At 27.2% G+C, this 19,828-nt stretch overlaps 1 protein-coding gene across 1 annotated transcript; it reads right to left on the bottom strand.

Annotated features, from left to right (window-relative positions):
• Window positions 1–415: 415 nt before the first annotated feature.
• Window positions 416–19,828, bottom strand: LOC145834620 (propionyl-CoA carboxylase beta chain, mitochondrial-like). The gene is made up of 11 exons (XM_082942094.1): window positions 19,623–19,828; window positions 17,865–17,984; window positions 17,094–17,219; window positions 15,655–15,768; window positions 10,019–10,171; window positions 8,177–8,364; window positions 5,489–5,570; window positions 4,660–4,783; window positions 2,584–2,792; window positions 1,344–1,548; window positions 416–1,152 (listed from the first exon to the last, which is right to left on the bottom strand). Exons 1-11 carry the CDS (start codon window positions 19,788–19,790, stop codon window positions 1,031–1,033), a joined length of 1,611 nt encoding a protein of 536 aa, XP_082798220.1. The 5' UTR covers window positions 19,791–19,828; the 3' UTR covers window positions 416–1,030.

Here is a 19,828-nt window from a genome sequence, read left to right as displayed (position 1 = left end):
AACAAGGTTTTAACTGTTCAATGTTTAAAAATTCACTGAACTTCATGTTCTAGTTAAAACTTGCTTGAAGTAATAAATTTAAGCTTATAAATAAAAATTTTAACTTTGTATTAAAAGTAGCTTAATTTAAAAAAATATATACTGTTTGATAAAATTAGTTTCACTTCTTAACATAAATAAGTTCAAGTAATATAGTGCTTTTCTATAAACAATATAAAAATTAAACAAGAGTAGTGAGATATATATATATAATAATTTAAAACTAATTTATAATACTTATCTGTCTAACTTTTTAATAAACATTTGAAAGATAATATTTAAAACTTGTATAAAAATAATAAACTAAACAAACATATGCCAAAATCTACAAAAGTCTCCTTTTTGCTCAGTAACAGTATGCTTGGCAAATAGAACTAAAGCGTGTGTAGCAACACACACAGTTAAGTGTGTAATATTATGAGAAAATGCTACTCTTTAGCGCGACTGAGCGGTTATTACTATTGTAAAATTAAAAAAAAAAGTATTTTATAGTTTGTGAGTCTATACAGGTCTAAAGCAACCAAAAAAACTACTTACAATATTACATTTATACTTTAGTTTATTGCCTAATAAAGATCGACCAAATTCACAATTATATACCTTCCAAAACACTTACACATATAGTTAAAAACATTTGTTTTACAGATACAAAACGCAACATATGCTAATAAACATCAAACTAATCATTGATATAATACTGTTGAGAAAACATTTGATTATATAACATAATTAAAATAAATGAAAAAATAAACTTACACACATCACGATAAAACTTAAAGTGGTTATGTAGTTTAGTTTGAAAAATTCTAAACTTAAACAATTTGAACCTTAGCTAACTGCTGTAAAATTTTAAAATACATTAAAAAAATTTAAATACCTTAAAAACTATAAAAGCTTTGAAAACTAAATTGTGAAACGTTTAGATTTTTCAAAATATATTTTTAAGTGCAATATATTCTATGGGTGTTAGTAAACTACTCAAACTGTGGTTTTAAAGAGGAATATTAGCGTGTTTTTTCTTAGGGTTTTCCTGATTTTTGTTTTTCAACAACTCCAAGTCTTGGCACAACCGTTTTCTGGTGGTTCGCGGTTCAATAATATCATCAACATAGCCTGATTAAAATATTCTTATTTCTATATCAATTTATTAAAAAACATGTTTAAAAAAATTTGTTTGACTTTTTTGATCTGTTTAGTTTGTAATGCTTATTTGTAAATAAGATTTTTTTTTCGGTAAGAATCAAGTTTTAAAATTAAAAAAAAACTTTAAGTCATGAAACTTTTAACGATCAAATATTAGAAACCTCTAATTGCAGCAGGATATGGATTAGCGAACTTTTTCACATACTCTTCTTCTTTTTTCTTTTGGGTCTCACTGTCGTAACCACGGAAAATAATGTTTACAGCCCCTTTGGCTCCCATTACTGCAACTTCTGCCGTAGGCCAGGCGTAATTGACATCACCTCGTAGATGTTTTGATGACATAACATCGTATGCACCTCCATATGCCTTAATGATATCATTATAAGTGCGCAAGAAAACTGCAAAACACTATCAATTTAGAAAGTACTATTAATAAAATGAAATGCTTACAAGAGTATTAAAATAAGTAAAAAATGTTTGCTATAGTATTTTGACTAATACTTAAAGTTGATACATAATTATAAATCGTAAAATCTAAATAAGTAGAGTGGTTGTTGACGTCGTATCAGATTTAAAAAGCTAACACTAAAATTAAAAAAGAAACCTTTAATGTTTTGTTTTTGTAAAGAAAAATGAATTGTACCTAAAATTTGTACTCCCACAAAACTTAGTACTTATATCTTAAACTAAGTTTTAGTGTTGTGAATATCTCTAGTAACTTTAAACAAACAGTAAAATATATGAATAAACTGCAAAGAGTTTTAATCTAAAAAGTTTTTGGTATAAAGCAATCTGTATTTGTTTTATGAATTTATATAATTATGACGTAAATAATCTGCTCAAAACAAAATAATGAAGATTCTTAAAAATTTTTTAGGGTTTCAAAAAAAAGTGTAAAGCATTTATTTTTACAAATACTGACTAATTTATTCTTTAGTAACTAAATCTTTATTTAGAAAAAATTCACATTTCAATTTGATCTTAAAAAGAACTCTCAATTTTTTTTTATCAAAAATTTTCCAAGCATTTGAACTGAGAAAAACTGAGATTCTCAAATTTTTAAATAAAAAAACTGATTTAGCCTGACGTTTTTCAAATTTTTTCTAAAAAACTGATTTAGCCTGACGCGCACGAACCCTGAATAATTTGGAACTTATATTTCTTTTTTTTAAACCAATTCATAAAAAAATATTTACTTAAAGTAAAGTTATCAAGCACGGAAAAACTTACTGTCATAACAATACTATATTTAGTAGACTTTTAAAACACATTTGGGCCTCAACACAGAAAAGTACTAATATTATATATACTTAACTATAATGTCAAACAATTTTTAATGCCAAATTATTTACAAACTACCCAAACTGACAACTCGAAGTTTACCAACAAACTTAACTAAACCTTTCTAGTGATGACCGTTAGTTTAGGCACAGTGGCCTCTGCATAAGCATAAAGTAGTTTAGCACCATGTCTAATTATTCCACCATGTTCCTGACCAACTCCTGGAAGAAATCCAGGCACATCTACCATGGTTACTATGGGAATATTGAAGCAGTCACAAAACCTGACGAACCTTGCACCTTTTACTGAAGCGTTGATATCCAAAACACCTGGAAGCATAAAACTATAATTAAATTGTTGTTTAAATTTCATTGAAAAGTACAGCAGTATAAGTCAAAAGTAATAGTAGTTTGAATTAAATATTTTTTGGATTAACTTGCTTAAAAATGTTGAAACAATATTTACAACTCATCAATAGTCAGCGTACGTACTTGAAAATTTATCTTATTTTTACTGACATGCCTTGTTAAGAGACATATATTTTCCACAACCCTTGTTGGTCAGAGCTTAGTTGGCCTTTAAAACAGATGAAACGAAATAGCCTATTAGTTTAGAGGTGGGTAACATACAGCCCGCAGGCCGGATTCGGCCCTCAAAGTGAAAATGACCGGCTCGCTTAACATCAGCTCATTTTAGTGTTTATGTATTTATAAGCGTTTTTTAGATTGTTCATCTTTAATAATGAAGTTTAAAACAAGGAGTTATTCTTCAAATCAAGCCAATCAAAATTTATTTTTCATTACCATAAACTCTAATAAATATTCTAACTTATCTACTACTATCCCTTTTATTATCTTAATATGCTTCTTTAACTTACTTAGTAAACATCGACTAATCTGGGTGTGGGTTCATTCTTAAAGTGGGTTCGGTGCTTAAAGTGCTTACAACAGGGTATCACGCAAAATTTTATAAATTTAGCCCGACTTTTTAAAATTTTGACCGATTTAGCCTTACTTTTACTTTCCTCTTAGGTACGCGTTTTAAATATGCACTTTATTTAATAACGCATTCTGAGTACACATATTTTGAGTGGCAACTTTCTGTCAGGTGTCTTTTTATTTAGACTAGTAATTCTTAGCTACAAACTTTAGATTGAGTAGCTGCTGTGTTCAGAAATGAATACTTCAGCGAAAGATAACTGTAATAATAAGTTATTGGAATGTAAAAATATATAATATAAACTTATTTATAAAAAATTTGCACTGAATTAGGTATACTTTTTTCTTACTGCTTGCCTCTTTGCAAATAATCAAAAGTCACAAATGTTAAGTAAACTACCCGCAAAGAACTTTTAATTAAAATACTCAAACTAAATCATAACTTATTCTGCAAACTTTTTGCGAGAAACTGCAAGTTCACAACTTTTGAGTATATATCAGAGTTTTACTATCGAAGGTCCTTGCTTCAGATCACCAATACTAAAAAGATTACATACAACAACTACTTGTTTAAACAAGGTAATAGTTTAACATGTTTCTAGGAAAATTTCGCAATTTTAGTCTGACTTTAAAGAGGATTTTTTTATTTAACTTTACCATTTGAAGGCTTTGGAATTTAATGATATTGTAAGTAAATTTCTAGGAAAATTATGCTATTTAGTCTGACTTTTAGAAAATTTTTGTTAATTATTTTAACATTTTAAGGCTTTGAAAATTAAAGAGTTTTGTAAATTAGATCAGACCAATTCTGACATTTTGCCATTTTGACCTAAAAACCGACTTTTTGCCATTAACCTAACAAAACTGACTTTTGGTCATTTTGACCCAAAAAAACTGACTTGACCCGATTTAGCCTGACCCGTGGCAACCCTGATACAAACTGAATATACACCTTATTTTAAATACAGCTGCAAATTATTTTAACAACAAGTTTTGATCATATAATTTAGATTAACAGATTCAAGCTACCGGTAGACTAAATTCTAAAACATTCACATTTTCGTTCTAATCGAAACTCGTCAGTTAGCCATAACTTTGAGCTTGTCTCACGGCAAATCAATATCCAGACTTTGGCTCTAATAACTTTTGTTAATGCTTTCTTTTTAATCGATTGCAAAAAACATTTAGAATGTGGCTATACTTAGTGAATATTCATTTATAAAAGTTAAAATATGTTAAAAGTTATAAACAGTATCACCTGAGGCAACCTTTGGTTGATTACCAACGAAGCCAACGGTTTTACCATCCATTCTCGCAAAACCAACTACAATGTTTTTAGCATAATCTGGCATTATTTCCCAAAAATGACCATCATCTACAATCTACAAAAATTATGAATAGCAGTATATTGAATAGTAACCAATTTTTTTCGAATAAACAACTGGGATAAACAAAATTTTGGTAAATATATAACAGCTAATAATATTTTGAGTCACTCTTTAAAAAAATCAGTTTTGAAATCTCTATTAAATTAAAAATGTATTAGCTAAAGTAAATAATAAAACTATTAAAACGTTCTAACTTCACGTAAAATTTGTAGTTTTTATTAGTTTTGACAAATACTAAATTTAAAGTGTTGATAAAAAAAATTTCAACCATGTACATAAACATTTATTCAAATAATGATATACAAAACTAGTTTAAGTAAAATATAATTTTAAAAACAATTACACATTCAGTTTTTTTATACAACATATCAAGCACTATACTGTTACGCACGATCATCAAAGACAATCTACGCAAAATTTAAAACCTAGTTTTGTCATCATTAAGACTCATTAGATAGACATAGTCACGATGAACCATTGTATCAGTCTAACACAACATCTGTCTGAAGATTTCCAATGAGAATAAAATCAGGTAGTAAAAAATTGCGTGGGTTGTTGTTCATGCGGTGCAGTCTAGTTCTTTTTGTATAATGGCAAAAATATTTCAGCATAGCTGAAGATAACTTAAATATTGCTACTAACTAATGTGATATACAAAAGGAGTTCGTTAAAATAAAAGCTGTAATAAGTTCAAATTACCGAATTGATTACATCAACCATGTCGTATGCAATGTGACTGTCGAGCGGGATTATATCGTCAAGTACCGGACACAAACGATCGCTAAAATAACAAACAGTTATTTAAAATGCACTTATATTAAAGTTTTAATATCATTACATAAACAATATCTAACTTAATTTTTATGTTGATTCGTTTCTTTTTAATTAATAAAACATTTTAGATTTCGTTTTTTTTACCTAAAAAATATTAATTCTTAATAACTCAACAATTATAGTCAAAAACTTCAGTAATATTTTAACTTTACTAAATAGAAGACTTTAAAAGTTTATATAATAATTTACTTGAAATTGATTTTGATAAATACTGCACAGTGTCATAATAATAGTAAAAAACAAAATCATGTTAGTTCAGTAAATATTTGCTAAAATATGCTTTGCAGATATCTCTTTCTAACCACTATATGTAGTAATCTTTTGAAAGCTATCTTTTTGAACAGTGTTTATGTATAGGTTACAAAGGCCAGTTAGTAATTCAACTTAGATATTTCAATGCATGCTTAGAATAGGTTTTAGTTTAAAACAAAAAAACGTATTACCATGTATCAGGCACTTAGCTTGGTAAATTTCTGCAAATCTGCAGAAACGTATACAGTTTTTCAAAATAAAGGTGTTTTTGTTTCAATTCTTTAGCTTAAAAAGACTCTGTTTTCTTACCTTTTAGTATTTTTTATACTTAGTTTTGCCCTAACTTTGAAATATAAACACTCTTTAGCACTTGTAGTTTCTAAAAATTGAACATATTAAATAGACTTAACTCAGCTCAGATTCTCTTTATCAAAAAGCAATGCATTGTAAAAATATTCTTTTTAAAAGTTATAGATTTTTTTGATGAGAAAAAATGTAAAATAAAAATTATGATCTTGAGTTGTTAAAAATTCATTACAACGCGAGAACAATAAACAAAGTAGTGACAAATTGAGCTCGAGTAGGGGCAGCTCGAGTAGGGGCAGCTCGAGCAGGGACAAGTCGAGCAAGGACAACTCTAGCAAGGGAAACTCGAAGAGAACCAGAATAGTTTTAAATTAAAAAAAAGTAGTTATAGCTATTAAGAAAACGTAATTTTTTACCTTAAGTTTTTTTACTAGTTAGTTTGATTTTTTTTATGAAAACATGTTTTTTTTACATTGACAAATTGATGCAGTTCTAAAGTAAAAAGGTCTTAAATTAATTTTAAGTTTGGAGAATTTTTCACTTTTCGCAGCTCCTAACAAAAATATCATCGCAATGCCACTGGTGTGTAACACCATAAACTACCTTGTTTACAGTTATTTCTTGTACATCAAAATTACATTTTTTTTTGAACTTATCATAACTGCATATTTTAATATAAAACACAATAACACTAGTGGTAGCATAAATTTCCCTATACCTATATTACGTCATCATGCGTCCCTATTGTTTTTTGGGGTAGCTGTCAAAATTGCACGAGAGTACAAAATTGCACGATGGGACAAAATTGTACGAGTACACAAAGATACTTTTGAACGAGGGGATAAAATGGCACGAAGATACTTTTGCACGAGCAGACAATTTTGCACGGGTTGAATATTTTTCTTTTTCTACTATCACATTTACCCCTAACCCTTACCCTCGGTCGGTAGCTTTTTTTTTAATAACTTTTATGAGTTTTTTTTTTATCACTGTCACCCCTAACCCTTACTCTCGGTTGGTAGCTTTTATTTTATTTTTTTATTACTTCTTTATTTTTAATATCACTGTTACCCCTAACTTGGTCAGTAACTTTATTTTTTGTTTTTTTTTAATAAATTTATCATTTAGTTTTTTTTTCTGTTTTATTTTTTACTCTCGTGCAAAAGTGTAACGCGTGCAAAATTGACCCTTGGTGAAAAATTTTCTTTGTTCAATTTTGATCTCGTGGAATTTAGTCCCCTCGTGCAACTTTGTCTTCGTGCAATTTTGACCCGTTCCCGTTTTTTTTTTTGCATATTTGTAGATTTTTTGAGCTAGCTACGTTCCTGCCATATATAATAAATATTTTATTGTAAAGTTGAACTAAAATAAAAATCTATACAGGGTTGCTAAATGTTTTTGGCAAATTTTCTCCAGGTTTTCAAAATTTCTTCCAGGTTTTTTAAATTACACGTTTTACCGGTATTTTAAGTTAAAATTAAGTTTAAAGTAAAAACTGTGTTAAATAGTATAACGACATTGAAAAGATGTCGTAAAGCTTCTTTAAAAGTGTTTTTTATTAAAAATTTTTTTTGGTTATGACAAAAAATTTATGTATATACGATATATTTTTTGTGTCAAATCGAAATTTTACTACTTGACATGTAAAAGTTATTAAAAATTCCAGGTTTTTTAGTTATTATTGTTCAAAACTCCAGGTTATTTTTTCAAAATTTCTCAATTTCCAGGTTTTTTGGCAACCCTGTCTATAGTAATAAAGACAACTAAATCTTAATAAGCGAAAAGCTATAAGCCAAAATTTATTTCATTTAACTTGCTATGCTAATATTAACAACTAAAAATGATAACTAAAAAGGTTTTTTTTTGTCTTAAATAACAAGAAAGGACATTTATTTACCACTTTATTTACGGTACAAAGTATCTAGTAAACATTAAAATTAAAAATAACATTATCGTACAACTTGAATACTACTTAAAAAAGTTTGAGCGAAATACCTGGGATCGTTACTTTGCACCATCGGTGCGTCATCTGTATTGCTCAGTGGCATAAAGTTGTAAAAATGACGAAGATTAATAAGAGCATCGACATCATCTTCAAAAGCTCCATGAGCAACTCCTGATACACTAGTGTGAGGTTTTGCTCCTCCCAGCTCGTCTGGTGTAACATCCTCATTTGTCACTGACTGTTTGTAGAGTTATGTAGCTTGTTGTAAAGTATTTCATTTATTATTATTATCTTTACAGATCACTCATTAGTTTACATTAAATAATTTAACAAACTAAATAAAGAGTTATTTTTGACTGTTGAATTGTAAATGCATATTTATAGATAGATATGAAATTCGAAACAACTTCTTAATCTGTAAAATAAGTACAATTGAATAAGTGATTTAAAAAAATTCTCCTTTCTAGATGGTTTAAAATAATATTTGTAAAAAGTAAACTTATTAAATAAGTTTATGTTAAAGTAAGTTTTTTATGCTAATTTAAAATACAAGAGTTTTTTTCCTGACAATATTTGAGGAATATGTCTAACAATTAAGCAAGTAACACAATAAACATTATTTTACATAAAAAAATTATAAACAAGTCCGTTAAACAATTGTTTAACAATATATAATATAAAAACAGCATTAAGCATGGTTGCCACTGATCAAGCTGAGAAAAATTTCCTGACTTTTTCCTGACTTTTTACCAAAATTTTCCTGACTTTTCTAAATCAGTTTTACTTATACAAATTGTTCACTTAGTTTAACAAAATACTACCCAAACTATTTAATATAAAATCCTTAAATTAAAAATCAATAAAAAAAAAGAATATACTTAAGTAAGTGTAAAAAAAAGACATAAAAAAGTAAACTTATAGTATATTAGTTGTATAAAATATTTCCTCTTATCATTTAGTATAAAATTTGTAACAAATAAATAAACTCATATTTACTTTAAAAACTTAAGTTATTCTACAATAAATACAAACAATAAGTAAACTTAATCTTGGCATATACTTCTCTTATAATATAACTTAATTTATAAATTTAATCAACTTTGAAAAAATTATAAAGAGGTAAAGTATACACATTAACTTGTTACATAAAATACTAAACTAACTGCTTAGTTATAAATAACTCAATTATTTAAACAAAAAACATTTTGATTCTAAAATTATGCTAGATATTTTGTGTATATATCACAGTTTCACTATGGAAGTGTCCTTGCTACAGATCATCAATACTAAAAAGCTTACAAAATCTGCTGTTTAAGTAGGGTACTTGTTCAATATGTTAATAGAAAATTTTTGCAGTTTTATAAAGGATATTTCACTAATTTATACCAGGTGAAGGCAATGGAAATAAAATTAAATATTTTTGTAAATTTTTAAGAAAATTTTGATATTTTTTTCTGACTTTAAAGGACTTTTAATTAATTTTTACCATTTGAAGGCTTTGGAAAACAAGGAATTTTGTAAATTTAAACTGACAAATCTGACTTTTTTTTAAATTTTATCAAATTTCCTGACTTTTCCTGACTTTTGTCATTTTTTTAAATTTTTCCAGACTTTTCCTGATTTTCTGACTTTTCCTGACCGAGTGGCAACCCTGATAAGTATTAATTTTACAAATTTTATTTTATTTATTTGACAACAAACATTTTTTTGAGCAAGTTTTTTTTTTCCCTCTATACTCATAAAAAACAATAATTAACGATTGACAGTAAAAATAGCATGTTCTGTAGGTTACAATGTTTATAAAAATATTTTAGAAAAAAAAGTTAATTAAAATATAACTCAGTTAACTAGACTCGACTACAACTATTGGAAAAATTATCAAAATTAATTACTTTTACAACGTCCGGACCAGTAATAAAAAGGTATGAAGAGTCTTTGACCATAAATGTAAAGTCTGTTAGTGCAGGCGAATACACTGCTCCTCCCGCACAAGGTCCCATAATTAAAGATATCTGTGGAACTACCCCGCTTGCCATGACATTTCTCTGTAATAAAACTTTATAACTCATACTTTCATAATATTTTAACTAGCTAATGTTTATGCATAGAATATAAATGAACAAACATATATACTTATTTACTTACACAATAAACCACAGTTTTTTTTTACATTTTTTTCGTACATGAAATATTTTTATTTCATATAACAATCAGAAAAGATTTAGTTTATTTGATTTGATTTACAGAATTTTAGATTTTACAATTTTTATAAATATTGTGATGTAGTAATGATGTTGAAGTTTTTTGTACAGTTTGAATATACGCTGCTTTTCGTTTTGTTACTAATTAAATAACTAGTGCATTTTGAAAATTCTTTAGTAATTGCTATAAAATAGTTTTTATAAGACGGATTGGAAAAGTGATATAGAAAAATATCTTAAACTGTTCGTGTGCATGGCACACTGTCGTTTATTATGTACATAATTAAATATTTAGACCCAAATTTATTTGTCGAGCACTTTGACCGACACTTTAAAAAAAAAAACTATATATACTCATATTCAACAATCAATGCCTAGTTTCAAACATAATATTAAGAGCGACTATAACATCCAATAAAACAACCAAACAGTACTTAGGATCTACAGGAAATACTTTCAAACAAAGAAATAGGAATCACAAATCTTCATTCAACAACATTAACAAAAGACATACAACAGAACTAGCAAACTATATTTGAAATTTAAAAGATAACAATACAGATCACAAAATTAAATGGGAAATACTAAACAGGACAAAATCAAAATTCAATACTAAATTCGGCTGCAAACTTTGGAACTTAAAAAAAATAGAAAATGGTTAATCAGACAAGAACATAACACAAAACAAGAAAACCGAAAGACAAAATATGTGCATTTATTACCAAATATACTTTTTTAGCAAAACTAAAACTAACTAAATATTAAATTAAATTAAAATTAAGCCGCAAACACGAACAGCTTTAAAAAATTTCTAATACAACCTTTCCAAGCTTTTAAAAAAGCAAAAATTCTTAAACTAACAAGATCAGCGTATTTTTTCAAAATTAGCTTACTGTACGAAAACCTTCATTATCACTACATCATAATAATTATAGAATTTCTAAATTCTAAAATTCTCTTAAACATTGTTAATAAACTTTAGCTTTACTGATGAGTATATGAGGTAACATATCTCATTTTCGAAACGGTCATATAAACCTATAGTTTTTTATATAACCACAAAAATATTTAGCTCCGATTCAATTTGTCGAGCACTATCGATCAGAAATTTTAAAAAAACATTAATTTATATATATATATTAATATATAATTTATTAAAAAAATAAGATTTCAAAAATACTGGTACACGTGTTTCATACGACTAGACGCCTTAATCTTCAGCCAGCTAAATTTAAAACAAAAAGCACTTTGATAAACATAGAAGCGAAAGTTATACAAAAAACAACATGACGTAATATTGTGCATTACAAGAATTCAGTATAAAAATAGATCTACCATCTATCTTTCAAACAATAAAAATTAACAAAAACAACAGTTGAGTGACTATAAAATACTTCAAAATGTATTGTATTTTAAGAAGAGCTTTTTCATATGTCAACAAGACGATATGAATTCACTCCTCTTATTAAACAACCTTTCTTTTTTAACGCATACATAACGGCTGTTGATTCTTTAAAGCACAGCCTACAAACAGGGTTATTACCATCTGCTATTGGCTGCGCTCTTTTTATCACCTCCCAAGTTAAATTAAAATCAATGTTTTTGCGCTTTAGGCCGCAAACATACTTCGAAAGCTCAGTTTCATTTTCGTATACGTATATATTTTCTTCAAGGTTTTTAAAAGTACACATTTTTGATTCTATTTTTAGTTTTAAGTTGAGTTTAATGTAAGAAACTGTGTTAAATAGTATAAAAACATTGAAAAGATACTGAAAGTTACTTTAAATGTATTTTTTATTAGAAAATTTTTTTGATGATGACAAAAAAATCTTATTAATATGATAGATTTTTTGTATCGAACTGAAATTTTACTACTGAAATTGTTAAAATTGTTAAAAATTCCAGGTTTTTTTCAAAATTTCTAAAATTCCAGGTTACTTTAGCCTAAATTGTCAAATTCCGGGTTTTTCCAGGTTTCCAGGTAAAGTGGCAACCCTGTCATTTAAAAATATAAGATACACTAAGCTTGTACAAACGTTCAAATTTATTAAAAATATAAGTTTGAAAAATGTTTACAATTACAAAAAAGTTCATTTTGTTTATTTAAACTTAAATTTTGAAATCTCGTGTTTTTCCATATTGCAGAGAGTGCAGCCATGTTTTAAATTGAATTTGCTTTTTGTTCGTGCTAAAGTTTACAGTACTAAAATTTTTATTTCTATATTTTAATTCCCAAATATATTTCGAAAGCGTAGTTTTTAGTCTTTATTTACTGTTGTTAAAAGAGCATTTATGCCGTGTGTATCTACTTTTAACAATACTTGGACCCAACGCACCCGTACCATAAAATTTTCAATAGAAAACTGTTGAAAATTTTGTGCTGGTGCATGAAGATCCAGATAATGTCTCATAATCTCAAAATGTTAGAAGAGTAGAACTCTGCTGCGGTTAGCGGTAGAGAGCCAACGCCTTTCATTCTCTTCTCTTAAACTATTTCATGTTATAAGCAATTAGTGCACTTGAATGTGGCTTGGTTTTTCACTTGCTTTTGCGTTTACTTTAGTTTTGATTGTTTCTTATGAGTAACCATGCATATTTGTTAAACATCGTTACTAGAGTACCGAGGTCGATTGTTTTTAAGTTAGGCTGTTCATTTCGTAGTATTTTGATAGTATAGTTTGTTGTATTTTTTCGCACATTTATTTAATGTAAAATACATTCTCAACTCACAGACTCGATTTCAGTTATATAAGTAGTATAAATTATCTACAGTTTTATGAATTTACTTAAGTTAAACAATAAGATAAGTTCAATTAACTTTTATAAACCTACCATATTAATTATAAATGTTAGTCTAAACAATAGCATAAGAACGAGCCTAAGGATTTTTATATATTAGCGCGTTATAGTCAGTAACCGCCAGGGTAGCGTTACATATATAACCAACCACATATCTTATACGGTTTAGAAGATAAGGCAGAGGAACGAAAGCAATGCAAATTATAATTTTAAGCGTAATTAATATGTTGGCTCATCAGGTTTATCGTTTAAAAGTTACACACGGCATAAATTTTCTTAACAACAAACTAAAAACTACGCTTTCGAAATATAAATTGAAACTTGAAAGATAGAAATAAAAGTTTTAGCATTACCTGAACAATTTTAGCGCGAACAAAAAGTAAATTCAATTAAAAAAATTGATAAAAAAAAGATTGTTTTTAATCTTCAGCTAGTACGGTTTGAAATAAATAGCACTTTGCTACATCGGCTTATGCTCAACTCAGTTCAGATTCCGATATGCTAACCATAAAAACCTTTTAAAGGTGGTGTATATGAAAATGAGACGGAGATTTCGAAGTATGTTTGCGACCTATAGCGCAAAAAATTTGATTTCAAAATAACTTGGGAGGTTATAAAAAGGGGAACGGGTCTAAATTGCACGAAGACAAAAATGCACGAGGTTACTAAACTGCACGAAGGGACTAAATTACACGGGTGTACAAAATTGCACGAAGCCAAATTTGCACAAATCCAAAATTGCACGAGGGCACAAAATTGCACGAGGAAACAAAATTGCACGAAGACGATTTTGCACCAAAGGTTAATTTTGCACGAATAAAATTTTTGCACATGGGTAAAAAATTAAATAAAAAATAAATAAATAAACAAAAAAAAAAAAAACTAAAAATGATTTAATAAAAAAAAGAAAACAATTTTACTGACCGAGGGTAAGGGGTAATAGTGATAGTAAAAATTAAGAAAAATATCTAATAAAATTAAAATAAATAAAAATTAGAAATTAAATTTTAAAAAAAGCTACCGACCGAGGGTAAGGGTTAGGGGTAACAGTGATAGTAAAAAAATATAAATAAATAAATAAAATAAAATATTTTTTTTTATTAAAACAAAAGAAAACTTACCGACCGAGGGGGGTAAGGGTTAGGGGTAACAGTGATAATTAAAAAAAATTTAATTACAATAAAAAATAATAATAAAATTTTTTTTATTAAAAGTGTCTTCGTGCAAAAGTAACTCATCGTGCAAAAGTATCTTTGTGCAATTTTATCTTCGTGCAATTTTATCCCCTCGTGCAAAAGTATCTTCGTGCAGTATCTTCGTGCAAAAGTATCTTTGTACAAAGTATCTTTCGTTGTTTGTGAACTCGTGCAATTTTGTCCCCTCGTGCAATTTTGTACGCTCGCGCAATTTAGACAGCTACCACCCTATAAAAAGAGCACAGCCAATAGCAGATAAACTTCACATAGTTTTAATAATCACAAATATATACACTAACCTGCCATCTAGGTACGAACTGCCGGTATAACACGAACATTTTAGCCGAAAAACACATTGTTAATTTTTTTTTTTTACTCGGAAATTTAAAATAAACAAACTTAAAATTAGGAATACAACAGCATTATATCTAAAAATTAACTATACTATATCAAGTTTAGATAAAACAAAATTAAAGGAACCAGAAAACAATTAATGAACTTACAAATTGTATATGAAATTCAATGTTTAAAACAAACATATTACACTTTACTTATAATATTTAACGAAAATGACGAAGAGTGCAGTTTAAATTTCACACCCTATGTTTAAAACACAAGAACAAAAAATACTTAAAAATCATAAAAAAATTCTGCTGAAAACAGCCCTGCTTCTAGATTCTAGAATAACAAACTTTGTGTAAATGTTATTAAGAATATTGCCAGCCAGTAAACTTTGGCTATTTATACAAACAACCATTAGCTCATATTTACTGACGTAATATTCTCTTCTTCATTTATTCATCATAGTTTTTAATAAAATATGATCAAAGTTTTAAGAAATCTTTATTTATTAAAAATTAGTAATTAACTATATGCACTATGTTAATTTTAAAGGTACAGGAAATACAAGAAAAACTAAAAAAAAATTTGTGGGTTGATATAAATATACGTATTTAAATATTTAAGACTTCAAATATATTTTCAACAAATATTTTTGTTTTTATTGTTAAAGTTTTTGTCTTAACAGATTTTGCTTTAATAGTCGTCTGTAAACTTTAGTGGTTTTTAATATGTTTGTATTAGGCTTAATGTAAAAACATAGTTTAATACCAAAATTACCTAGGTACGCACTTTTGTGCTGTGTTCAAAGTGCGTACCTAGGTGACAGATTACTGTACATACATATTAGCGCAATTTTAGTTTTGTAATCGGAATAGTGCCGAGAATAGTTCTAATATGCTTAAGATTACTAAAATATTTTATAAGTCTTACTAAACCAAAGTCATTTAAAATACCGAAAAAAAACTTAAAAAATTAATATAATACTCTTACTTGGAATATATCAGCGTACCCTGCTAGCGATTCAACACCTTCTTGAATTCTTGCACCTCCAGAGTCATTTAGACCAATTACTGGTACTCCTGTCAACATGGCCTGATCCATTATCTGAACGTAGCATATAAAAAATATAAAATTTGTTAAAAGGATGCTAGAGCTTACTCGTCACAGTGAACCAAATACTAGAAAAAAATATAGTTTATTTTGAGAACTAGTGATCATAAAGACCTGATTCATAATCATACAATAACTAAAATTTAAAATCCAATCTATAACTGAATTACACTACTTATTGGAGCAAGGTTACCTAAAGTGAAAAAAATTATCTAAAAAATAACAAGTTTAAACGGTATGTAGGTAGTCTACCTTTTTTGATAGAATCAGACAGCTTTTAATAATTTGATAAATAAAACTTGGTTAAAGAACCATTGAAAACAACTGTCTCACTTAATTAAAATAAAAACACTGAGCAAGATTTATTTCGTTTGTTAAAAAACATTTTCAATTCTTATTCAAAAAAGTTAATATATATTGTATTTATTTAAGTCAATTTTTAACATTTTTTTTAATTGATTTTTTAATGAAAGCTTAAAATGTGAACTAGGATCAAATTTAATATAACATAAAAATGTGAATTAATTTTACTAAAGTTTTCCAAAACAAATGTATAATCTGCAATTTTTTCATTGAATTATATATTAGAAATTTTAAATTATTTAAAAATCTATCTACTTTTTTTATTTTTTAAGCTAAAGAAAAATCTTTTAGAAAATGTACCTTGGATATCTATAAAAAATATGCTTGAACAGACTTTTCAAAAAACTCAAAAAATAATTAACGACCAAAAAATAAAATAATACTATTTGGCTTATTTGAAAAAATAATAATTTCTCAGTCTAATCTTAATAATATATATATACGTTTGGAGGAATTCTTTAATTTGATATAAATAAACTGAAATGTTGAAAATTATTGCTCAAAAATTGTAAGAGGAGATAAATTTTTAGTAAAATGACCTTTTTTGTCTTTTTTTTTTAGTTTGCACTTTCCATATAGAACCAATGATACTTTTAAAATTTGGCAACGAATACTTTAATAACTACTATAAACTTTTAAAAGCAGTTAAAACAACTAACAGCTTAGTTATTAATTTTTAAAATAAATAAACCTTATAACCTTATCTTTTTAACTTAAAGTGCTTACATCAGATAAAATCTACAAAATATTAGTTGTCAAAAATTATTAGATATACTATTTTTAACAAAGTGTTTTAGTACTAAATTCAATTACCAGTAACTTAGAACTAAAACATAAAAAAACAAAATTGTTATTTGTTTTAGTCTATCTATGCATTAAAAAATAAGAAGTTTTGGAATTGATAAAAATTATAATCTAACAGCATAAATAAAATTACCACCAATCAAAAAAAAAACCTTGCAAATTTTCTGAGCATGAGCAGAAGATAACGAACCACCAAAAACAGTAAAATCTTGTGAAAAAACAAACGCTGGTCTGCCATTTATTTTTCCATGTCCTGTTACAACACTATCTCCTGTAAACTGTTAAAATATTTAGTTTTTGATAAAGTGTATTATGCATTACATAATCGGTGTACTTCTGTAAAACACGTTTATAAAAATTTAGTAATCTAATATCAAACAAATTTGAGAGAATAAAAAAAAAATTATTTAATAAAAATTTGTTGTAATTCATTTTTTTACTTTCATAAGAAAATTTTACAAATAGAATTAAGGGATAATCAGGTTTACAACAAATTGTTACAAAAAAGCAAGTCTGAGTTACAACAAGCTAGATTGAGTTATATCAAGCTAGTCTGAGTTGGCCAGAGTTTATGAAAAATTGTAAAACATCATCTCGTGCAAAAAACTGAAAAATATATTGTTGATCTACCTTATATACCTAAAAACACCAAAGTAATAACAAAAGGATAAAATAAAAGGAATTGATAAAAACAACACGTTAAAAATATTTTAATCATATAAAATAACCTGAGATACATAAAAAATATCTATAAAGTTTTGCAAAAACAAATTCAAAAATTTTCAAAAGAGTTCAAAGTAGCCTGAGTTTAAGAAAATTTTCCGTCTACCTTGAGTTTTACTGAGTAATTTAAGTGTGTGGCAACCCTGGATAAGCTTATAAAGAAGTCAAAAATTAACAATGTATTTAAAAGCAACAAAAACCTTGTTTTTTTCATCATCCATTCCAAAATCAGTACATCTTTGTTCAACAAACATATCATATTCTGTAAATGTTCCTTCATCCAATAGAACATCAATACGCTCTCTTGCAGTTAATTTTCCCTAATGACAATAATTTTCTTAATTTGAGTAAAACAAAAATACCTTTAATAAGAAAAAAATATTTCTGTCAATGATTAAAATTTTAATGGTTTAGTTTAAAGGAAAGTAAGCAATAGTTTTTTTTTACTTTAAATCGTAACAGTTTTTATTTGTAGGTATATTCTGATTGTACAGTTTTTCCTAGCTTACCCAGCCCTCGCTTACCGGTCTTTTTTAGACAAGAAGTAAATTTATTTAATTAAGCTAAAATCAATGTTTTACTATAATAACATGTCTAATTTAATTTCTATAACTAGGCAAACAGTTTATAGGTACATACGATTCTAATAATTCTTTCCAAATTAAAATGTTTAATAGTTTTGGCGCTTAATAAATATAAACATGTTTTATAATTTATTTACAAGCTTTTTTGATTTTAGTAGGTAAGTTAGTAGTAGTAACACAGTCAACATATGGATATGACAGCAAAGAAAGGAAAACGAGTTCAACTAACAAATGAAAACAAGCTAAAAGTGTGCAAAATAGCAACAAATAATGTGCCTAAATCTGTTAAAATGAGCCAATTCAGTCGACTCTGAAAGACATTTTGAGAAGCAAAGGGGAAGTTTCAAAAGTTTAAAGGTGGAAAAGAGGAGATAGGACTTACTGTAGCCACTAAGACAGCTAAAAAATAGAGGAAAGTTACTTTGACAAACTAAAAAGCGCCCTTTACATTTACATTTTTTACTTTTCGTTAGGAGCAGGAAAAGGACTGTCCCAGTAATGGTATAATACTGCTGAAAAGGGCATCTCAGTTCTACCGTTTGATTTACTCTGAACACTCTAGGATATAGAACCACTTCAGCAAAGAAGGATATGCTGATGAGGGTTAGTGTAGACAAAAATAATGTTCTTCACTCATCAAAATGTCCATTCTCTGAAGCTGAAGCCATACAGAAAATGAATGATTATTAATCGTTGTAAACCAGAAGCCACACTAGAAAGTGTGTCACAACTCATCCAATTACATGAATTTTTTTGTTAATTAACGGGAAAATTCTGTCAAACAAATCTCTAAACTTTCCTTTTTCAGAAGAGTTCCAATATTAGTTATACTGTTAACAGCAGACTTGGTAAAAAGTAGTAGCAAAAGTGCTAAAATTTTCCCAGCAGTAGGATTTAATTCATTATTTTAATTAGCTTAAATCCTACTGCCGGAGATTTTTTATTACTGCTTTTTTTAAAGTCTGGTTTACTGTGTTTTTTTCCTTAAATTAGCTTTAAACTTTATCAAAGTTTTGTTTCGATTAGTTTTGGTCTGATTAAATTGTTAGTTTCGTTTAAAAAATGGAAACAAACTAATTTTTTAAAAAAGAGAGTGCATTTTTTTTTGCATGCATAGCATAATATAAAAGAGGTAGATTATTTAAAGAAAAAACAATGTTTTGTACTTATCCGGCCATAACTTAAAATATTGCCCAAAATGTCTAGATAAGTGAGAAAGGACTTATTACAAGTCTAAACTTTTTTTCTTATACAAAACTCTCATGAAAACCTAAATATTTGCAATAACAATTTAAAAAAATATGTGTTTTAATTACTATTTTATAAAAAGAATTTTTGGTATTAAATACTTATTTTCATAAAAACTAAACATACTTTCTTGTGTTGTGCAGCTATCTTTTTTTCTCCTCCACCAAGCATAGCTTTATATCGTTTATCTTTGACATCTTGCACAATAGAATTTGCTTGGTGGTTCACAAACCTACTACTCATTTTGAAAACATCTTTAGCAGCTTTTATTGTAACAAGACCTTTTATTAACATTGTAATAATATATTTTGAGTCTACAAATATGATTGATT

The sequence above is a fragment of the Thalia democratica genome, chromosome 4, assembly GCF_965202585.1.
Source record: "Thalia democratica chromosome 4, ktThaDemo2.hap1.1, whole genome shotgun sequence".
Classification (NCBI taxonomy): Eukaryota; Metazoa; Chordata; class Thaliacea; order Salpida; family Salpidae; genus Thalia; species Thalia democratica.
This window is presented reverse-complemented; position numbering and strand designations above follow the sequence as displayed.

What these genes read in the sequence shown, in the direction of transcription:
- LOC145834620 (XM_082942094.1), bottom strand. Translation starts at nt 19,790, where the DNA reads ATGTTAATAAAAGGTCTTGTTACAATAAAAGCTGCTAAAGATGTTTTC. An exon ending in CTGGTCCGGACGTTGTAAAA is followed by an intron (nt 8,365 to 10,018) that starts GTAATTAATTTT and finishes CTCTACAAACAG; the next exon opens with TCAGTGACAAATGAGGATGT. An exon ending in TGGTTGATGTAATCAATTCG is followed by an intron (nt 4,784 to 5,488) that starts GTAATTTGAACT and finishes TAATTTTTGTAG; the next exon opens with ATTGTAGATGATGGTCATTT.